Consider the following 20,667-nt stretch of genomic DNA (forward strand, 5'->3'; position numbering starts at 1 on the left):
TCACCGTGTTTTCCACCATCAGATTATGTAACGGCTGCACGATTTCACATGCGTACCATTTTAGAAAGCTCCACAGGTACATCACTCACAAATTCGACTGAGTATCGCACTTATCGTATCCCTGGCACCGATTCTTTTGTGACACACGTAAACTAGAAGACGCAATTACGAGGCTGTGCTGTAGAGTGCCCGAACTAAGTTTCTACCAACACAGGTCTGGTCAGGCTCTTTATCCAATATGCGCTTTCTGTGGCGAGCCAGACATTATGGATCATTACTTTTTGACATGTAGACGATTTACTACAGCTCGTAGATCCAAGTTAGCAAATCCTTTACGTGCTAGTGGAATGAGTTCATCCATGCCCATGATTCTGTCCTTTGGAGCCTCTATTTCTGGGTTTGCCAGTGCGAAAGTTTGCGAGGCAGTGCGGAATTGTCTGAATGAAACGAAAAGACTAACAAACTAATATTATTATTCTGTGTCGACATACGCATAACTTCTACCTTTTTTTCTTTTTTGAAGCTAGGTTTTGATCTAGGTTATTATCTATAACTAATACAAAAACTTTATAGTAAGTACACATAAGTGATCATCAAAGTTTCATTCTAAAATTTGTAACGTTTTCAATTTGTAAGTTCCTTTACTCTAAAATAGAATAATACTTTATAAGACCACTCAATTATTGGCTGATCCCCCACAGTGGGCATGAGCCACAAGTGAAGGGCAACAAGAAGAAGAACAAGAACGAACACAATCCGAGCCATTTTCGCCCTGTCCGGCTCATCAGCGGCCACGTCATCTCCTTGCCCGGCGGGCAACTAGAGGCTTGCGCTAAGACGTGATGCAGAAATCGTGGACTGAGTCGCTGTACTCCAGGAATACGCCCAGCCGAAAGTGCCTGGAAAGAGTGACGCGCGACCTCGCCGATCATCACGCCGACCCTCCTCCTGGCGTGTTCATGGCGCCCGAGGAGGACAACGTGACAACAGTGCACGCCGTCGTTATGGGCGCCGCAGGCACGTCGTACCAGGGCGGCTTCTTCCACCTTCTCATGAAGTGCACGAACGACTATCCAATGTCGCCGCCTCAAGTTCGCTTCATGACGACCGACGGCGGGCGCGTGACGTTCAGCCCACACATCTCCCGCAATGGCCAGATCTGCCTGAGCCTCCTGGGCACGATGATCGGGCAGCCCTGGACGCCCGCGCACAACCTGTCGTCGGTAGCCCTGTCCATCCAGTCGATGCTGGACGACGCCATCAACTGCGTCGACGCGGCTCTCGAGCACGTCATGTTCGGCTACTGGGGTCCGGCTAGCCGGAGGAGTCTGCGATACGAGACCCTCAGGGTGGCCGTTTGTGGAACAATCGAATCGTGCCTCGAAGACAACTGCCCTTTCCCGGCCGTCCTGCGAGACCAGCTGCTCGCCAAGTTCGCCGAAGACTACGCGAGCAACGAGGCCACCGCCAAGGAAGAGCTGGCCGAAAACCAGGGTGGGATTCTGGCTTGGTTCGGCGCCGAGAACAAGTACCAGACGTTATTGACGAGATTGCAGAAGCTCAAAGAGAGGGTCGACGAGCGTAACGGGGCCAACAATGGCGCGGCCACCTCATGAACCAAGCATGACTCGGCGACACACAAGCACTGCGTTCATTGCCCCGTAGTAACTTAGTGTGGCGAGGCGCTGAAGAGAAGCCAAGGCAAAGGTGGGCCTTCTGAAGGGCTCTCAAGAAACAAAATTACGAAAAGACGTCATTGGTCTGACGGTCCCCATCTATCGGCAGAATAATTAAAGCAGTTCTACAGCATCTCCAGTATCCATTCTCCTCCATTTCGATATGTCAGTATGAAATAATGTGCACAGGTATGAAACAGTAGTCGGACGAAGACTGGCTGATAACGTAGTACATCATCATGATTCGACGCATCGAGATGTTGCACATCGGGGGAACACTAGTTTTCGTTTAGCGCGCGCCACGGCCTAGTGCACGCATCGCCCGAGAGGGAGCACGGCTGCGTATATGCTGTCACGGCCGCCTGGATAAGGCGCGCGCTGACCGATCCAGGCGGCCGTGGCACTCTACGTAAGAAAGATGCGTGCGTTTGCGCTCGCGAGGGATGCGTTCACTAGATCTCGGCTCTTACGTTGCGCACGCTACAGCCGTTGGGTACCTTAGCAGAGGTTCTCACGAGATCTCCCCCTGGTGAGAGCACGAAAACCAAGATGGCCGCGACCAACAGCATCACAAGCAGAAGTTCGGTCATGGCTGCGAGTAACTCCCGCGTGCATTTCACGAATGCTCTTGATTTGGAGCTTCTTGCTTACGCGAGGAGCTTAAATCCGTTCGCGGACCCCGTGCAGTGGACACTTATCGCCGTGAAAATACAGCAGCTGACGGGGATGTCTTTCAACGCCCGGTATGTCCGCAGTTTCATGTATCATGTCTTGACTCGTGTCAACTATGGTTGGCTATTGTAGTTTATTGCCTAATCACTAGGTGGCACTAAGTAGCACCCCAAGACGAAGGTGTTGACGCTTAGGTGCAGTCCATGTGTCCGTTGTCGCGAACGCTAAACTAATTCTGTAGGAAGGAGCCTCAGCTGTAACGTACGTAGCGCGCTAGCCGTTGCGCACGCACCGCCTTGCGAGCGCTATATACTATCTCTGTTGTTGCTCAGGTGTAGGGTGGCTAGAAGGGGGAGGTGTGCGGAGTGCCGCACGTTTCCCTTGCCACAGAGGGTCCCTCTGCGTGCCGCCGCCGCTGGTGGCGCTGCTGCAAGGGGCGCTGTAGAGTCACTGTATATGCTACCTTTAGCTACCTATAAAGGTAGTATATAGAGTAACGCTAGGGCGCTGCATGGAAAAGATTCATGGTTCTTGGTTTGACGTTCGGCGATGCCGTCTTGTGCATTAGATCAGAAGTTCAAGCAAGATTAGAAATTAAGCAACGTGGAATAGGTAGGCTTGCTTTAGGAGCTCACGGGAATACACCAAATCAGGGAGTACAAGGTGATATGGGACGGACATCAATCGAGGGCAGGGAAGCTAGCAGCAAGATAAAGTTTGAGAAATGTTTGAGAGAAATGGGGGAGGAGCGCTGGGCTAGGAAGGCTTTCAGCTAGTTGTACATGAGGAATGTCGATTCAAAATGGAGGAAGCGAACGAGAAAATTGGCGGGTAAATGCTTAGAAAACAGCAGGGGGCCAAACCAAAAGGGACTATCGATTAAGAAGAAGGCGAAGGAAACGCAGACCGACATGCACTAGAGATCTATCGAACTTTCAAGCAGAAAATTGCAAAGGAAAGGATCTATGACGATTCGCGGGGTAGTTCTCTACTGTTTGAGGCAAGGACGGGATTATCGCGAACCAAGACTTATCGGGCCAATTACGAAAGGGTAGACTCCGTATGCAGTGCGTGTGGAGAGGAGGAGGAAACTGCCGAACACTTGATAATGTTCTGTAAAGGGCTTCACCTTATAGTTCAGGATGAGGGCGCATAGTTTTTCAAAGCACTGAGGTTTACGGACAGGGAGGGCATAATTGACTTTATGTGAGTAGAATTAACTAGAAGGAGGTTTAACTGGTGGCTAAAGTCAAGGCACGAAAGAAAATTAAACTCTTCACTGCAAAGTACGGTATTCACTATTTAAAGAAACTTCAACTATTTTAAGAAACCTCAACTTCACAATTAAAAGAAAAAAAATCAATCTAGTTCTTCGTTCACTAAGTATTACGGCTAGGTGGCGTTAGCCGCCGCCCCATCTAAAGGGTACAGCCATATCAATCCACCCATACATCCAGCCGCCGTCGCATATACTCCAAGAAAGTATAGCGCTCGACAGCGCAGAGTCCTTCCCCAAGTTTTCTTACAGCGTCCACGTGGTTTTTATTGCGCGTGGATCATACATTTTTTAGCAATGAGGACAATGTCTTTATAAAATTATGAAGAAAGCTTAATGTCCTTGCTTCATTCGTGACTGCAACTTTGAACCTGGCAGAGCGAAATGGCTCGGATGCTGTTCAGCCGAGAGCGTGCGCGTGGCACTGATGATGATCGCGAGCTACGAGACGTCTTTTATTTGTCGCCAGTAATAAGTTGGCTCACAGACAGTGCAGGAAGGACATTGGTAAAGAAATCAGTGGATTATTCCTATGCGCTGTGAACAGATAAGGTTCCTGCAGGTCATAAGGGGCTAAAATTGACACAGGGCGCGTCCCGCAGGACATCATTGAAGTTATTTCAATCAATCAATATAGATTAAAGGAACCACCATGTAGATAGATAGATAGATAGATAGATAGATAGATAGATAGATAGATGACAGACAGACAGACAGACAGACAGACAGACAGACAGACAGACAGACAGACAGATAGATAGATAGATAGATAGATAGATAGATAGATAGATAGATAGATAGATAGATAGATAGATAGATAGACAGACAGACAGACAGACAGACAGACAGACAGACAGACAGACAGACAGACAGACAGATAGACAGATAGACAGATAGACAGATAGATAGATAGATAGATAGATAGATAGATAGATAGATAGATAGACAGACAGACAGACAGACAGACAGACAGACAGACAGACAGACAGATAGATAGATAGATAGATAGATAGATAGATAGATAGATAGATAGATAGATAGATAGATAGATAGATAGATAGATAGATAGATAGATAGATAGATAGATAGATAGATAGATAGATAGATAGATAGACAGACAGACAGACAGACAGACAGACAGACAGACAGACAGACAGACAGACAGACAGACAGACAGACAGACAGACAGACAGATAGATAGATAGATAGATAGATAGATAGATAGATAGATAGATAGATAGATAGATAGATAGATAGACAGATAGATAGATAGATAGATAGATAGATAGATAGATAGATAGATAGATAGATAGACAGACAGATAGACAGATAGACAGATAGATAGATAGATAGATAGATAGATAGATAGATAGATAGATAGATAGATAGACAGACAGACAGACAGACAGACAGACAGACAGACAGACAGACAGACAGATAGATAGATAGATAGATAGATAGATAGATAGATAGATAGACATACAGACAGACAGACAGACAGACAGACAGACAGACAGACAGACAGACAGACAGACAGACAGACAGACAGACAGATAGATAGATAGATAGATAGATAGATAGATAGATAGATAGATAGATAGATAGATAGATAGATAGATAGATAGATAGACAGACAGACAGACAGACAGACAGACAGACAGACAGACAGATAGATAGATAGATAGATAGATAGATAGATAGATAGATAGATAGATAGATAGATAGATAGATAGATAGATAGATAGATAGATAGATAGATAGATAGATATGGGTATCAAGTTTATGCTGCTAAACTATTCTTTGCGAACAATTTTGCTTATGTTGCCATCAGAGGTTCGCTAATAGAAGACGAGTGAGTGCACAAAGAGCTAATACGTGTATTTGGCGCGAAATTGCACCACCCAAATTCCTTTGTGATGTCGCTAATTTCAAACACATTGCCTCGCATCTCCGGCTACAGAGAATGAATCAGTCGCATAAAACTCCTAATCACAAATATGTAGCTCCCTTTGAACACAAGTTAATTTTTAATGATAAAACAACTGGCTGGGCCTCAGCAGATGTATCTACGACGTCTCGAGGAGCTGCTGTAGAAGTTTCAAGGTTCCCTCGCAAAGTACGCAACTCACGTTATGTTGGGCATCGTGTTGACCAGGTTTCCTGCCAACCCCGTACCCTTGCGTCAATAGATAGTCGAAAGTAGCCCTGAAGGGAAGATCAGCAGTCCAAATGGCGCCATTGCTTAATAACAAGTGTTCCTATCGACTTACCCGAGTCAACAGACCCTTTGACGCAAATATAGGAACAAGATAAAGCTAAATGTTCTATCCATTCAAGGACCCCCCCCCCCCCCCCTCCATTTCACACGTAAACCTGCAAGGTCCTGAGGGAATGTAATAAGTTTAATCTAATTTGCAAGCCTTGAAGAGATCGAACAAAAAAGGGAGGGGGGATTCCCCTGAGTTACTTATATATAGACCGCCTTGTCAGCGGCTGCGTGCATCTTTGTAATAAATAAACAGGGGGAAAAGATTTGAAGCGTGCCCTGAACGAACAAATGGGAACTAAAAAAGACACCGACTTCCTGTTTTCTGTATATATGTACTTCGCGGATAGTTTCCCTTCGTTGATTTAGATGTGATCTGAGAGAAGTTTCCAAACCCGAATGGCATGATTTATTCTTTTTTTTTCTTCACATGCAGCCTCGACTCTTCATACCCTTGCGGTGCGCTTCTGAAGCACACACACACACACACACACACACACACACACACACACACACACACACACACACACACACACACACACACACACACACACACACACACACACACACGCACGCACGCACGCACGCACGCACGCACGCACGCGCGAAGTGCAACACTGGTTACAAAGAATTGCACTGGCATATAGAAAATACCATATTATTATACAGTTGACACAGCAAGTACTTAAATTCCAGATTATGCTGGCCGTATGAGGGCTAGTGTCAGATGGTGTTGGCTAAATGACTTGTAGTATTGGCTAAATAATGGTTTGTGTCGGCTAGGTTTGAAACATGTTAGCATAAGTGACGGAATCTGAATTATCGCATACGCACTCTCTCATAATACGCCTACTAAATGTTCCTGTACATTTTTTTTATTTCATATTTCCCGTTTTTTTACATGATGTAAACGAGAAAGAAGACATTTAGTGGTTACAGTACCTTCGGTGAGAAGGGAAATGAGCATAGCCTGTAAACGGCACACAGGGCCCGTACCCCCCCCCCCCCCTTTAATCTTTCTTTTTTTCCTGGTATACAGAGCAACAAATAACGCTCCAGCACATCTATCTGCCCGACCCCTACTTAAGGTCAAAGTTGTGCCCCCCTCCCTCCTCTATCACCACACCCCTCGAAAAAAAAAAAATTCTGGCTACGCCTCTGCAGTTGTGGGTTCAGATTTCACAGACGCAAAAGTCAACTTTTCTCCTGCTTCATTTCAATTTACGACACAGTTAATACACAAGGTACAGCTCAAGACGACAATTAAAACCCTCTACGCTTTCTCTAAATAAATTGTTCGTTTGATTCAATTGGCTGTGTCAAAGCATTCTCCCACTTTCCTCTTACGCAAGTTATACTCGCATTTCGAAGGCCTTTATCGACTCGGTTACTCAGATGTGCGCGTGAATGCGTCATCCAAGGCGAAGGACACCGTACGTGTGTAGGATGTCCTCGTGGGGAAGAACAAAGCACATTCACATCTGCAGAGCGAGGCGCAAGGCAGGACTACCGCGCACGATGACGCATCACTGGGGGGTATTACGCAGTAGCCTACGCACTGGATGTAATATATAGTAGCTAACGTGGTTGCTTGGGCGAGTTGGTACGACATAATTCACATAAAAAACAGCGCCAATAAGGAGGGACAAGAGAAAGAAGGAGACAGACAGTGGCACTGTCTGTCTCCGTCTTTCTTTTGTCCCTCGTTATTGGCGCTATTTTTTATGTGAAGTAATATATAGGAAACATTCGGATATACCAGGTGTTTCTGTTTTGGCGAACCATTTTCTATTGAAAAGAAAAGCTGTCGTATTGGAGTCGCTGCCGTTTCTGAGACTGTACACGCGTATAACGTAAGTGGGCGAACAAGGCAGAGAGAAAGAGTAACGGCGATAATTTCGGTTATTTTCTAAAATACATTACGGTAGCTAATTCAATGTTACCATAGGGAACATGTATACTTCTGCGAGAAAGTGAAGCCAAGGAGCAATGTGCGTCATAACTGCTTTGTAGAAGTTTGATCACCGCGGCAACATCCTAAGTATATCGATACTTAAAATCTGCTAGAAAAATTAATAATAATGATTATTGAAGTTTGGCCTACCGAAATCGCGATATGATTAAGAGGGCTGCAGTAGTGGATAGATTTTTACCACTCGTGGTTCTTTAACGTGCACCTAAATCAAATTACACGCACCTTTAGCATTACCACCTCCATCTAAATGCGAAAAAAAAAATGACTGGGCATTCACCAAACTTATCCTGACATGCTGAAAGCACGATTTTGGCAAAATGTTCTACTAGAAGGACTAATACTTGCTTTGTAACATACTTTAAGCTACCATGTCACTAAAGCAGTGCAGTTTTTTTTACTTCTGTTAGGCAGACGTGACCGCGGGCGTCGGCGGTATTATTTCTTGGGGAGGTAATAAGAACACACCCGTGTTCCATTGCTTCAAAGACGGGGAGGGGGGAAAGGGGGTTGCTAGGGAGATCGGACAAGTGCTGGTGTAGCTTTGTCTTTTTTAAATTTTTTTTTAAATATCAAGGGTGGTGCATGGGGTGGGGGGCATGTTGCACATACTTACCCTCATATGCTATACGCACATCCTCGCTCACCATATGATATTGTTGCGAATGTATTTACTACTTTAGAGTAGAAAAGTACTCCAGCAGTCAAGATGGCAGCCGTTGTGTATTTTCGAACAGCCCCAAAAACGTCGTCGTCTTCTTCTTCGCACCGCCCGCATAGCTGCATAGCCGCGAACCCGCAACATCGACCTCCGGCGGCGAAAAGCGCCGACCCGGCGCTTGTTAGCAGGTGTTGGACGAGATGTACGGCTTGAGGCGAGCGACGTGGACGATGTCGGAAGATGTGGAAGGTATCGAAGGGTTTAGAGGTGCTATTTCATAGGTAACATCAGTTACCTGCCGTAGCACCCGATAAGGTCCGGAATACTTGGGTAGAAGCTTTTCAGCCAGACCAACATGTCGCGACGGAGTCCACAGAAGAACGAGGTCACCTGGACTAAAGTGGATGTCCCGATGGTGGCTGTCATAGGTACGTTTCTGACGGAGCTGCGAGTCCGAAAGGCGCTGGTGGGCAATCTGACGGGCTTTCTCCGCGGTGCTAATAGTGCGGCGAGCATATGCTGTGGACAGGTCGGCAGGGTTGGGTACAAGCGTGTCGAACGGCAATGTCGGGTGTCTTCCATACAAAAGGTAAAAGGGAGAATATCCAGCAGTGTCGTGGCGTGAGCTATTGTAAGCGAAAGTGACAAAGGGTAGCGCAATGTCCCAGTCACGATGATCCGTCGACACGTACATGGCGAGCATGTCAGTGAGTGTGCGATTCAGACGTTCTGTGAGGCCGTTTGTTTGAGGATGGTAGGCCGTCGTAAGCTTGTGCTTGGTTGCACAAGAACGAAGTAGATCGTCAATTACCTTAGATAAAAAGTAGCGACCGCGATCGGTGACCAGTTGACGAGGAGCACCATGATGTAAGATGACGTCTTGAATCAAAAAGTCGGCGACATCTGTAGCGCAGCTGCTTGGAAGAGGTCTCGTAATTGCGAAACGGGTCGAGTAATCTATGGCGACGGCGACCCACCTGTTACCGTCGGTAGAAAGAGGGAAAGGGCCCAGCAGGTCGAGGCCGACACGATAGAAAGGCTCGGCAGGTACGTCGATCGGTTGAAGGAGCCCGGCGGGGTGTACCGCTGGCCTTTTGCGGCGTTGGCACGACTCACAAGACCTAACATAACGTTGTACAGAACGGTAGAGGCCGGGCCAGAAAAAGCGTCGGCGGACACGGTCGTACGTTCTGGCAACACCAAGGTGGCCAGCCGTTGGTACATCATGTAGTTGCTGAAGTACGGTCGAGTGCAAATGAGTGGGTATTACGAGTAGTAGTTCGTTTCCCACATGGTGCATGTTGCGGCGGTATAAAATGCCGTCTATGACAACGAACATGCGAAGCGAACTGTCTGTACAGCCTGTGTTCAGGCGGTCGATTAGCTCGCGTAGGGACGCGTCACGCCGTTGCTCACATCCCATGTTGCCGAAAGCAGAGAGCGAGGAAATACAGATGGACGCGTCGTCGGTTACTAGATCTGGAGCGTCAACGGGGTACCGGGAGAGGCAGTCGGCGTCTTGGTGTAAACGGCCAGACTTGTAAACCACTGTGTATGTGAATTCCTGGAGGCGCAGAGCCCAACGAGCAAGGCGCCCCGTTGGATCTTTGAGGGCTGAAAGCCAGCATAGAGCGTGATGGTCAGTGGTAACTGTGAAAGGCCGGCCATATAAATAGGGGCGGAATTTACCAACTGCCCATACAAGCGCCAGGCACTCGCGTTCCGTAATAGAGTAATTGCGTTCGGCAGGAGAAAGGAGCCGGCTGGCATACGCAAGAACTCGATCGTGACCGGATTGACGCTGGGCTAAAACCGCGCCAATACCGTAGCCACTAGCATCAGTGCGGACCTCGGTTGGAGCAGACGGGTCGAAGTGGGCGAGAATCGGTGGCGTGGTCAGAAGTGTTATGAGCTGGGAAAAGGCCGTGCCTTGATCAGGACCCCATTCAAATGGTACATCTTTCTTCAAAAGATCAGTGAGGGGGCGTGCGATCTCTGCGAAGTTTCTGACAAATCGTCGGAAATATGAGCATAGGCCCACAAAACTTCGAACGTCCTTGACACAAGTCGGTACAGGAAAATCCAGGACAGCTCGGACTTTGTCGGGATCGGGGCGGATGCCGGAGGAGTCAACGAGATGCCCTAGAATAGTAACTTGGCGATGCCCAAAATGGCATTTCGAAGAATTAAGTTGGAGCCCAGCCTCTCGAAATACTGAAAGAATTGAGGAAAGGCGCTCGAGGTGAGACTTAAAGGTTGGGGCAAACACAATCACGTCGTCCAGATAACACAGGCAGATAGACCATTTAAAGCTGCGCAAAAGCGTGTCCATCATCCGCTCGAACGTTGCCGGCGCATTGCACAAGCCAAACGGCATTACCTTGAATTGGTAGAGACCGTCGGGCGTTACAAAGGCGGTCTTCTCCCGGTCGAGGTCGTCCACGGCGATCTGCCAGTAACCGGAGCGTAAGTCTATCGAAGAAAAATAGGTTGCGCCATGAAGGCAGTCCAGGGCATCATCAATACGAGGTAACGGGTAGACATCCCTTTTGGTGACCTTGTTTAAATGCCGATAGTCCACGCAGAAACGCCAGGTATTGTCCTTCTTTTTAACTAAGACTACAGGGGACGCCCACGGACTCGATGAGGGCTCTATGATGCCTTTTGTGAGCATCTTATTCACCTCCTGTTGGATAACTTGGCGCTCTGATGGTGACACTCGATAGGGACGCCTGTGAATTGGAGCTGCATCACCGGTATTAATGCGATGTTTGACTTGCGATGTTTGACCTATGGGCCTACCGTCAAAGTCAAATATGTCCGAATAGCTCGTGAGAAGATCAGTGAGGTCTTTGACCTGAGACGGCAACAGGTCTGAGGCAATCATCTTAGTTACATTGTTGAGCCGTGTAGAGTTGGCTGCGTCGGTGCTATGCGGGTTCGGCGAGGCGACTGTGGCCAGTTCACGTGACACTGATGAGATCTGGCACTCGTGTGACGGTGAAAGAGTGGCGAGAACAATGCCTTGTGGTAGGATTTGAGGGCTGAGTCCGAAGTTCAGAAGAGGAAGGCACGTCTTGTTCGCTGTGACAGTTAATATGGTGTACGGGGAGGAAACGTTGCGGGCCAGTAAAACACCAGGAGAGGGAAAGACCACGTAATCCCCATCCGGAACACTGGGATATGGTTCAACTGTGACACAAGTTAGGGCTTGGGGTGGGAGGCGAACAAACTCAGCGCACGAAAGCTTGTTCTGTACCATCTTCGACTCTTCGGTGGCCGCAGGCAAGTCAAGTTGCACGACGCCGGCTGAGCAGTCAATTACAGCGGAGTGGTCGGACAAAAAATCGAGTCCAAGGATGACGTCATGTGGACAGTGAGCGAGAACATGGAATAGAACGGACGTCTGGCGGTCGGCGAATCTCACACGCGCGGTGCACATTCCGAGCACAGCCGGGGTCGCTCCACTAGCGACACGTACAAATAGGGACTCTGGCGGCGTAAGGACCTTGTTTAATCGTGCACGGAGGTCAGAGCTCAGAATTGAAATATGTGCGCCGGTGTCAATAAGGGCAGTAACAGGAAGGCCATCCACTTCTACATCAAGCAGGTTTTTGTCCGTAGTCAAGGTCAGCAGAGGGTTTTCAGGTCGGGAGTCCAATGCAGCGTCACCTCCGGGAGCTGCATTGCTCAGTTTTCCGAAGAAGGGCGTCCACTAGGGTGGGGCGACGAATAGCGGCGGTGCTGAGGTGACCTGGAGCGACGGTCATGCGGGGACGGCGAACGGCTGGACCGGCGGACTGGCGTCGCAGGAGTGCCATTGTACGGTCCATCGTCACGAGCGCTGTACTGCAGGGGCCGGTGGTTGTCGTCACGTCGATAGCCAGGAAACGACCGAGGTGGATACGTGCGGAAACGACAGTAGCGGGAGATGTGTCCTACACCATGACAATGAAAACATATAGGCTTGTCGTCCTGTGTCCTCCACTGAGCAGGATCACGATAGCGGCGGAATCTTTCTGGTGCAGGAGAAGGCGCTATGGTACTGACCCGAGGTTCCGTCAACGAACATACAGGCTGCAGCCCAACGTTTGCCAGCTCCTCTCTCACGACCTGTTGGATCAACGAGATCGTTGGTCGATCATCAGATGGGCGGGTCAGAAAAGACGGAGACGCGGCCTCGATTTCTCTACGAACGATGCGAACCACACTCTCGTTGTTATGTGGTTGACTGCATGGCGGCTGAAGGTCCTCGCAAGATGACGTAGCGGCCGTGTTCGGAAGACGCAAGAAATTCTTGGCGACCCGGCGACTCTTCAGCTCTTCGAATCGGCGGCACTCTTTGATGATGTCATCAATGGTGGAACAGTCTTTGGAAACCAGTATGTTAAAAGCATCATCTGCAATGCCTTTAAGTAAATGGCTTACTTTGTCTTCCTCGGACATGTTGGGGTCGGCACGATGGCAAAGGGCGAGAACGTCAAGGATGTAGGTGACATATGATTCGGTCGTAGTTTGTGCCCGACCAGAGAGTTCTTTAGAAGCGGCCCGCTGGCGTCCGACGGCCTTACCAAACAGGTCACGAAGCTTCTGTTTGCAAGTATCCCAGCTGGTTATGTCCGCTTCATGAGCCTCGAACCACGCGCCAGCTGTTCCGCAGAGATAGAAGCCAACGTTGGCGAGCATCATCGTAGGGTCCCACCGGTACACTGCTGCAAACCGCTCGAACTTCGGAATCCAGTCGTCAACGTCAACATGGTCGGTGCCGCAGAAGTTGCCAGGGTCGCGCGGTTGCGTCAATACGACCGGCTGTACAGGCTGCGCCGGAGTCGCGGCTGAAACAGGAGCGGCAGAATTGGTTTCTGTTGCCATGGTCGGGCAGTCGAGAACACGTCCGCTTCGAAGTTCCGTCTTGCGTCGTACCCAGCGCCACCACCAAAATGTTGCGAATGTATTTACTACTTTAGAGTAGAAAAGTACTCCAGCAGTCAAGATGGCAGCCGTTGTGTATTTTCGAACAGCCCCAAAAACGTCGTCGTCTTCTTCTTCGCACCGCCCGCATAGCTGCATAGCCGCGAACCCGCAACAATATTATAGGGTGATCGCATATGGGAGGTAGTATGTTGAACACCCATGCCGACGCCCATGGTTGCCTTGTCACTGCTGCCGAAAGGCCGTGGAGATAACGCCGTTAGTACAAAATGGGCCGAGCGCGGACGTGGGATGATGAAATGTCGGCTGATCACGGAGGCAGAACAGTCCGCGGTGGCATCGGTCACGTGGACCGTTTTAAGAAGGTTTGCGCTTCATGCCACGATTAGCCGGACGGGCACGTGTAACCGTGGTAATGCAAGATAGCTGGCAGTATGTTGCAGACGATCAAATAAGTCTCGGCACTTAAGTACCGGCTTCATTAAAACGCCAGTTCTCGCGTTCGGTTGCAGAATACGACGAGCCGACTTCGCTCATCGGTCGTCCAGCTGCCCAGATTTCCCGAAAAAGCGGCATCGTGAGAGTATAACCCCATACGATGGTGCCTATTGTGATAGCAGCACACTTACGAGTGGGCACAAGCGTATACTGTCTTATACACAATATAAGAAAGGTAAAGAGGGAATATAGAATGTGGAAAATCGGTATACTAACGCAGTGTCGCTGTGTGGCGTACCGTGAGCGCTATCATAGTCATGAACTGATATGTGGCAGAGAACTTGTGTAGCCCCTACTGGTCCACTAAATTTGTAGAGGGCAACAGTTATCCCAACAAACGGTTGCGAAGTGACGACGGCGAGCCGAAGAACCCTGGTATGTATACAACGAGAGAGCAGGAAAGACAATGGTGACTGCGAGAAGAACAGCAGCGATGGAAGGCTTACGCCAATGACGACGTGCTCGCACATGTATGAGAGGTGCGAAAGCTCGCTTTCAGAAAGGGGAGAGATGAACAACAAGAGAGAAGGCAGGGAGGTTAACCAGGCACATGCCCGGTTTGCTACCCTACGCTGCGGGAATGGGAAGGGGGCATAGAGATGAGTGAGAGAGGAAAGAGAAGAGAAAGGGAGAGAGAAAAAGGATTGTCAGTCAATAGGCTGACGCGTATGCAGCGGGGGCACTACACAAAAGTTAAAGGTGGTCACGTAGGCCTGTAGTCCTCAAAAGGCACAAGACAGCTTTATATAACTGCTTTTTGAGCCGACGAAAGGCGAGGACGGTGTCCCAGTAGCATCTGCACAGAGAGTGGCCGATCGTCCAATTGTCGCTTTCAGAGAGAGTTCCTTTCACGTATGCGCTGAGAATCAACCCCGAATCAACCAGATTATTCTTCTGAACAGTGACATGTATCGCTCAGTCAAGCCCTGTCACCATTCTTTTTTTGGTTGGTTCTCGGTGCAGGGGAAAGTTGGCAAACCGAAACTAATCAGCGACGTGAGCGTTAATGTGTACATCGGAAGACAATGTGGTATTTCAGGCGAGGAAGTTGCGAAGCGAAGATGTGTTCAAATTCTGCGAAAGGCGGCATCGTCACGAGCTGCCTTTACTGACGCAAGTGGGCCTGAACGTTATACAGTCACCAGCGTGGAGAGAAGATTCTTGGCGCTCAAAGTTTATTTTATGAGAACAGCGGCCTCGAATATCGCACTATGCAGTTGCTCCTGAGACCATGCTGGCTCCGTCGACGCAAAATATTCAGCCCGCTTAGAGAAATCATAATTCACTAATAATAAATACTACGCTTTTATCTCCACTTTGATTTCATATTTTTGCATGCGAATAAAAACTGTAGCAGAGAATTCTATTTTTCTAGCGCACAAGCGGAGCTCCTTTTTTTTTTTCGGTTGGACGAAAATAATACTTACAGGGTCCCATATGCATTCATCTGAGACAACTGTGAGGCGAAATTCATCTTATTTTCTTTCTCAGTCGATGTATCAATTGTTCCTGCTCCGCCGCGCTCCGAAAGCTTTCTGCACGTAACGTGGCTTTTCTGCACCTAACACAGCCTCCATGATCGGCTCTTTTTTGACCAAGGTACGATGTCTTCAAATGATGCCATCACGTGAGTTGCAGGATGCCTCCGTGATCTGCCCTTGTTCGACCAAGGTAAGATGCTTTCTGATGACATCATCACGTTAGGAGCAGAAATCCTCCCCGATCGGCCTTTGTTTGACCAAGTGTACGCGACTGCCTCAAATCTTCTAAGTTTTGTTTTATTTATTTCTTTTTGCGTGTGTTGTGCCGTGCGAGTGTCCGTTGGTCACTCGAGGGGGCCGTCTTCCTTGTTTACGGGCAGCAGCGATCGGCGAGCCTCCCAGACCTGCGGGCGCCGGGTCAGCACAAAGGCGGCGGCCCGCTTTAATGCACCTTGCCAGTTCGGGTGCAAGAAGAGAGAAACATGTCCCTTTGTGCATCCATGGCCTGTGGGACGTTCGACTCTGTTTCCCCGAATGGCTAAGCGACGGACCTCTACCACTGACTTCGTGGAACAATTTGTGCACGTGTGTGTGTGTGTGTGTGTGTGTGTGTGTGGTGCGTGCGCGTTTGTGTCAGCGTGTGCGTATGTGTACTCGGATCTGTGGTCGACAGAGGAGAGCGAGAAAGCGCGGGAAGAGCCAGAGACGCAGCGAGAACGGCGAGCGAACAAGAGTCTGCGAATTGCGAGCGACTTGAGCGGTTGTGCGTTGTGCGATGTGCGGAATTGAACGGTTGCGCGAGTAATATGTAACCTAGTTTTCTTAATTAAATGCAGCGTTGTTTTGTTTCTATTTTCCTAACAGTGCGTGAGTCGTGTGTTGTGTCTTCTATCAATTTTCATCTTTTTACGGCCATACCGGCGACACCCTAAATTTTACCAAAAAGCGGGATAGAGGACGCTAACATTCATCAGAAGTGGGATTTGACCGATTTTAGAAAACGTTCGGAACGAGTTTGAAAAATCTTAGTGAGGAGTGCGATTGCGTCGGAGCGAGAACAAAGCAATGGTGGACTTCCAGTGAGCGCGCACTTCCAGAGAGCTAACATCAGCCATGCTGGACGGATCATCGCCGGGGGAGAGTGGTCACCGTGATGACGACGACTGTGCTGGGCTCACCAAGCGGGAACTTTTCGACGCTTTGCGCGAGAAAGACCGCTTGTTGGCGGACCTGCTGCGGCGGCTGCCTCAGCCGGAGTCGTCGGGGGCTCCACACCAGGCGGCCATCAACACGTTTCAAGTGATGCCCGATTTGAGCAGAAATATTGCAGACTTTTCCGGTGATGGTTGCGCGTCAGCAGCCCGGGAATGGATGGAAAGTTTGCGCCAGACGGCTACGCTTCACCGGTGGCCAACGCCATTCCTGCTCGAAACTGCCAAGTGTCACCTGGTCGGCGCCGCAAAAGACTGGTACCGTTCGAGAGCTGCCGAAATTTCATCGTGGGACGATTTCGAGCGGATGTTCGGGCGGACTTTCTACAGCCAGACACGGGCGGCGGAGCGATGGAGGCGTATGCAAGAGCGAATGCAGCAGCGAAATGAGAACACGGCTGCGTACTTCCACGAGAAGGTGCGCCTTTGCAGAGAGGCGCACTTAGATTTCTGTGATACGAGGGAGCAGGTGCTGACCGGTCTGCGATCACGGGAGTTATGCACAATGCTTCTTGGAAGGTCGCACGAAGACGCGGATGACCTGTTGCACGACATTCAGGAATTTGAGAGGATCAACCGTGAGCGACGGGAACGCTTCGGGACAACGGCTGAGCGAAGAGCGACAAGCGATGCACCTCGTATGCAACCTGCACCCAAGGCACCGCTGCAGGGTGCGTCCGGGTACGACGGGCGGGACCAGCGGCCAGCCGTCACAAATCAGAACGGTGAGCGAAAATGTTATAATTGTCTTAAATTCGGACACATTTCGCGGGATTGCCCAGAGGAAAGACGAATAGAAAAATGTCTAAAATGTGGGAGGACTGGGCATACCCAAAAACACTGCCAAGCAAAAGGCCCCAAAAATGAGACGAACGCTGTGTCTGGAGAGAAAATTGACCCTGGCGTGCTTTTGAAGCACGTTAAATGGAATGGCAATGAGACTTTGATTGGCATGATAGACACAGGCAGTTCCGGTTGCTTACTGCGCGAATCAGCGGCGGTGCGGTGTGGAGCGGAAGTGCTGGAAGATGCGACAGCTCTGTATGGTTTCGGCAGCCAGGGAGTTCCAGCTGCTCGTGCGATTGGCAGGTGCCGGGCCGACTTGCTGATAGATGGCGTCGTTGGCAAGAATATACAGATACTTGTTGTACCTGACGAGGCCCAGTCGGTCGATTTGCTTGTCGGTCGCACGTTTACCGAACTGCCATATGTGACCTACGCTAGGCTGGGCGGCAGCTTGCAATTCTGGCATAGAGACGAGTGCCCATTCTCACATCTCGAACCCTTCGTTTCATGTCCGAAATTACGTTTGAAAACTGCTGAAGAGACCCCACTGCAGGCCAATGTTATAAATTGGGTGAGACTGTCATCGCAGTCTAACGTCACTGGTGCAGTGCTATTCAACAACTGTGGGTGCGAAATTCTTGTTGACATGGAGGACGGAGAGGTTACTGTGCCGGTGTTTACGAGCGGAAATGATGACGTGGTTCTACGTAAAGGACAAAGACTTGGCCACGCGACAGAGGTGGACATCCCGGGTTGCGAGATGAAGGAAATAAATGAGTGCAGAAAGAAGTGCAGCACGGCGAAGCCAGAACAAATTCTGGTTACGGAGGCGCGACGGCCGATCGGGTGCGAGGAAATTAAAATGGGCCCCTCCGTAACAGAGGAGCAGCGTCGTGAGCTCGCGTGCCTCCTAAATGAGTACCGGGATTGTTTCGCCGCCAATCTCAGCGAACTTGGCTGCACATCTGCCCTTTCGATGGACATGCAGGATATACCTGGTAGCGCCCCCGTGGCTGTTCGGCCCTACCGCACGAATGCAGCAAAGCGAGAGGCTATACGTGACATCGTTGGAGAGCGGAAAAGAGAGGGAATCGGAACTGAGACATATTCCCAGTATGCGAGCCCAGTCACTACTACATCGATGGTCGATACAGAGCAGCGAGATTGGGACGAAAAGCTCAGTGATGCAGAGTGCAGCTTGAACAAGGCTGTAAACAAGACGACCGGGAAGACTCCCTTCGAGATGTTGCATGGTTATCGACCGGAATTTCACAGCGTGGCACTGAAGCACTTGGTTGAATCTAAAGCGTCAGAGTGGGAGGAGCCTGGCGGGCTGCGCGAACGTGTACGGCAGCGCCTCGTGAGCGAGCAGAAGAAGATGAAGGTCGCTTACGACAAACGCCACTTCCCGGCTAAATTGTACGGTGTCGGTGACGTGGTCTTCATGACGAGGGCTCCAGAACAGACGGGAAGGCCTGCCAAAGCCCAGCCAAAATATAGGGGCCCCCTTGTAATCACGGCAGTGTTGCCAGCTGACACGTATCGAGTTGCCGACCTTGACGAAACAAGGGCGAGCCGCTTCGCGACCACTGCGCACGTGTCGCAGTTTGAAGTGCTGGACAACGACCAATACGCATTCACACCTTAATGACGACGGAGAGTCTGCGGAGGAGTCGGACGCCCCCGAATGTGAGGTGCAGCGACTGAGACGTTCGGCCCGTAGCTGCGCCAAGACCCATCCCTATGCGAGTGCGCCATAGTTGCGTTGGCGTCTGTTGAGAACTTCAGTGCGTGCCGGGATTTACCGAGTGAACTGTGCGTACTGAAACAGTTGTTTTTTTTTCTTGTCTTCTTCGACGAAGGAAACAATTCTGTTTGTGTATTGGCGTGTGGGTTTGTTTATGATTTTTTTTCCATTAACGAGGACGTTAATGACTGTCAGGACGGCCGAGTGTACGCGACTGCCTCAAATCTTCTAAGTCTTGTTTTATTTATTTCTTTTTGCGTGTGTTGTGCCGTGCGAGTGTCCGTTGGTCACTCGAGGGGGCCGTCTTCCTTGTTTACGGGCAGCAGCGATCGGCGAGCCTCCCAGACCTGCGGGCGCCGGGTCAGCACAAAGGCGGCGGCCCGCTTTAATGCACCTTGCCAGTTCGGGTGCAAGAAGAGAGAAACATGTCCCTTTGTGCATCCATGGCCTGTGGGACGTTCGACTCTGTTTCCCCGAATGGCTAAGCGACGGACCTCTACCACTGACTTCGTGGAACAATTTGTGCACGTGTGTGTGTGTGTGTGTGTGTGTGTGTGTGTGGTGCGTGCGCGTTTGTGTCAGCGTGTGCGTATGTGTACTCGGATCTGTGGTCGACAGAGGAGAGCGAGAAAGCGCGGGAAGAGCCAGAGACGCAGCGAGAACGGCGAGCGAACAAGAGTCTGCGAATTGCGAGCGACTTGAGCGGTTGTGCGTTGTGCGATGTGCGGAATTGAACGGTTGCGCGAGTAATATGTAACCTAGTTTTCTTAATTAAATGCAGCGTTGTTTTGTTTCTATTTTCCTAACAGTGCGTGAGTCGTGTGTTGTGTCTTCTATCAATTTTCATCTTTTTACGGCCATACCGGCGACACCCTAAATTTTACCAAAAAGCGGGATAGAGGACGCTAACACAAGGTACGATGTCTTCAGATGACGTCATCAGGTTAGATGCAGAAAGCCTCCGTAATCGGCCCTTCTTTGACCATGATACGATGTCTTCTAATGACGTCATCACGCGGCATCACAGTGACGTCATAATGACATCACCAATTTCGACGTTATGGTACGCCATGGCGGCGTTATACAGCATTGTCATCATGCAATGATTTTTTTTTTTGCATCACTCATTTCCGACGCCGACAATCAATTTTCGCATTTGATGAGGCATCTAAGGCGTTCGCCTTAAAAGTGAAACTAAATATGTTTCGTTCCGACACCCTCGTTCTCAGAGAGAAAGGAGAACACTTTGGAGGTCACTTTACGTATTGAGGGTCCGGGTAATTCCCGAAAGCGTTTCCTTGCAGAATAAGCTGGTTTTCACCTAAGTGCCTAAACGAAGTAAGATTAAAGAGAGCAAATAAAAAATAAAATGAAATAAAGATAAGATGGCGCGTGCTGATATGGACCCAACTAGCCCGCGTCTGTCGCGCGATGACTACCCATTACGGCCTTCCCCCGCGTTTCCGATCTCCGACACCTATGGCCAAGC

The 20,667-nt window shown here is 49.6% G+C and overlaps 2 protein-coding genes across 2 annotated transcripts; both read left to right on the forward strand.

Annotated features, from left to right (window-relative positions):
• Positions 1-842: 842 nt before the first annotated feature.
• LOC119163541 (ubiquitin-conjugating enzyme E2 Z) lies at positions 843-1,616 on the forward strand. Its single transcript, XM_075887672.1, has one exon. It carries the CDS (start codon positions 843-845, stop codon positions 1,614-1,616), a length of 774 nt encoding a protein of 257 aa, XP_075743787.1.
• A 14,141-nt stretch (positions 1,617-15,757) lies between these two features.
• On the forward strand, positions 15,758-19,984 carry LOC142803622 (uncharacterized). Its single transcript, XM_075889024.1, has one exon. It carries the CDS (start codon positions 16,548-16,550, stop codon positions 19,077-19,079), a length of 2,532 nt encoding a protein of 843 aa, XP_075745139.1. The 5' UTR covers positions 15,758-16,547; the 3' UTR covers positions 19,080-19,984.
• Positions 19,985-20,667: the final 683 nt, after the last annotated feature.

Source organism: Rhipicephalus microplus, chromosome 3 (genome assembly GCF_043290135.1).
Source record: "Rhipicephalus microplus isolate Deutch F79 chromosome 3, USDA_Rmic, whole genome shotgun sequence".
Lineage (NCBI taxonomy): Eukaryota > Metazoa > Arthropoda > Arachnida > Ixodida > Ixodidae > Rhipicephalus > Rhipicephalus microplus.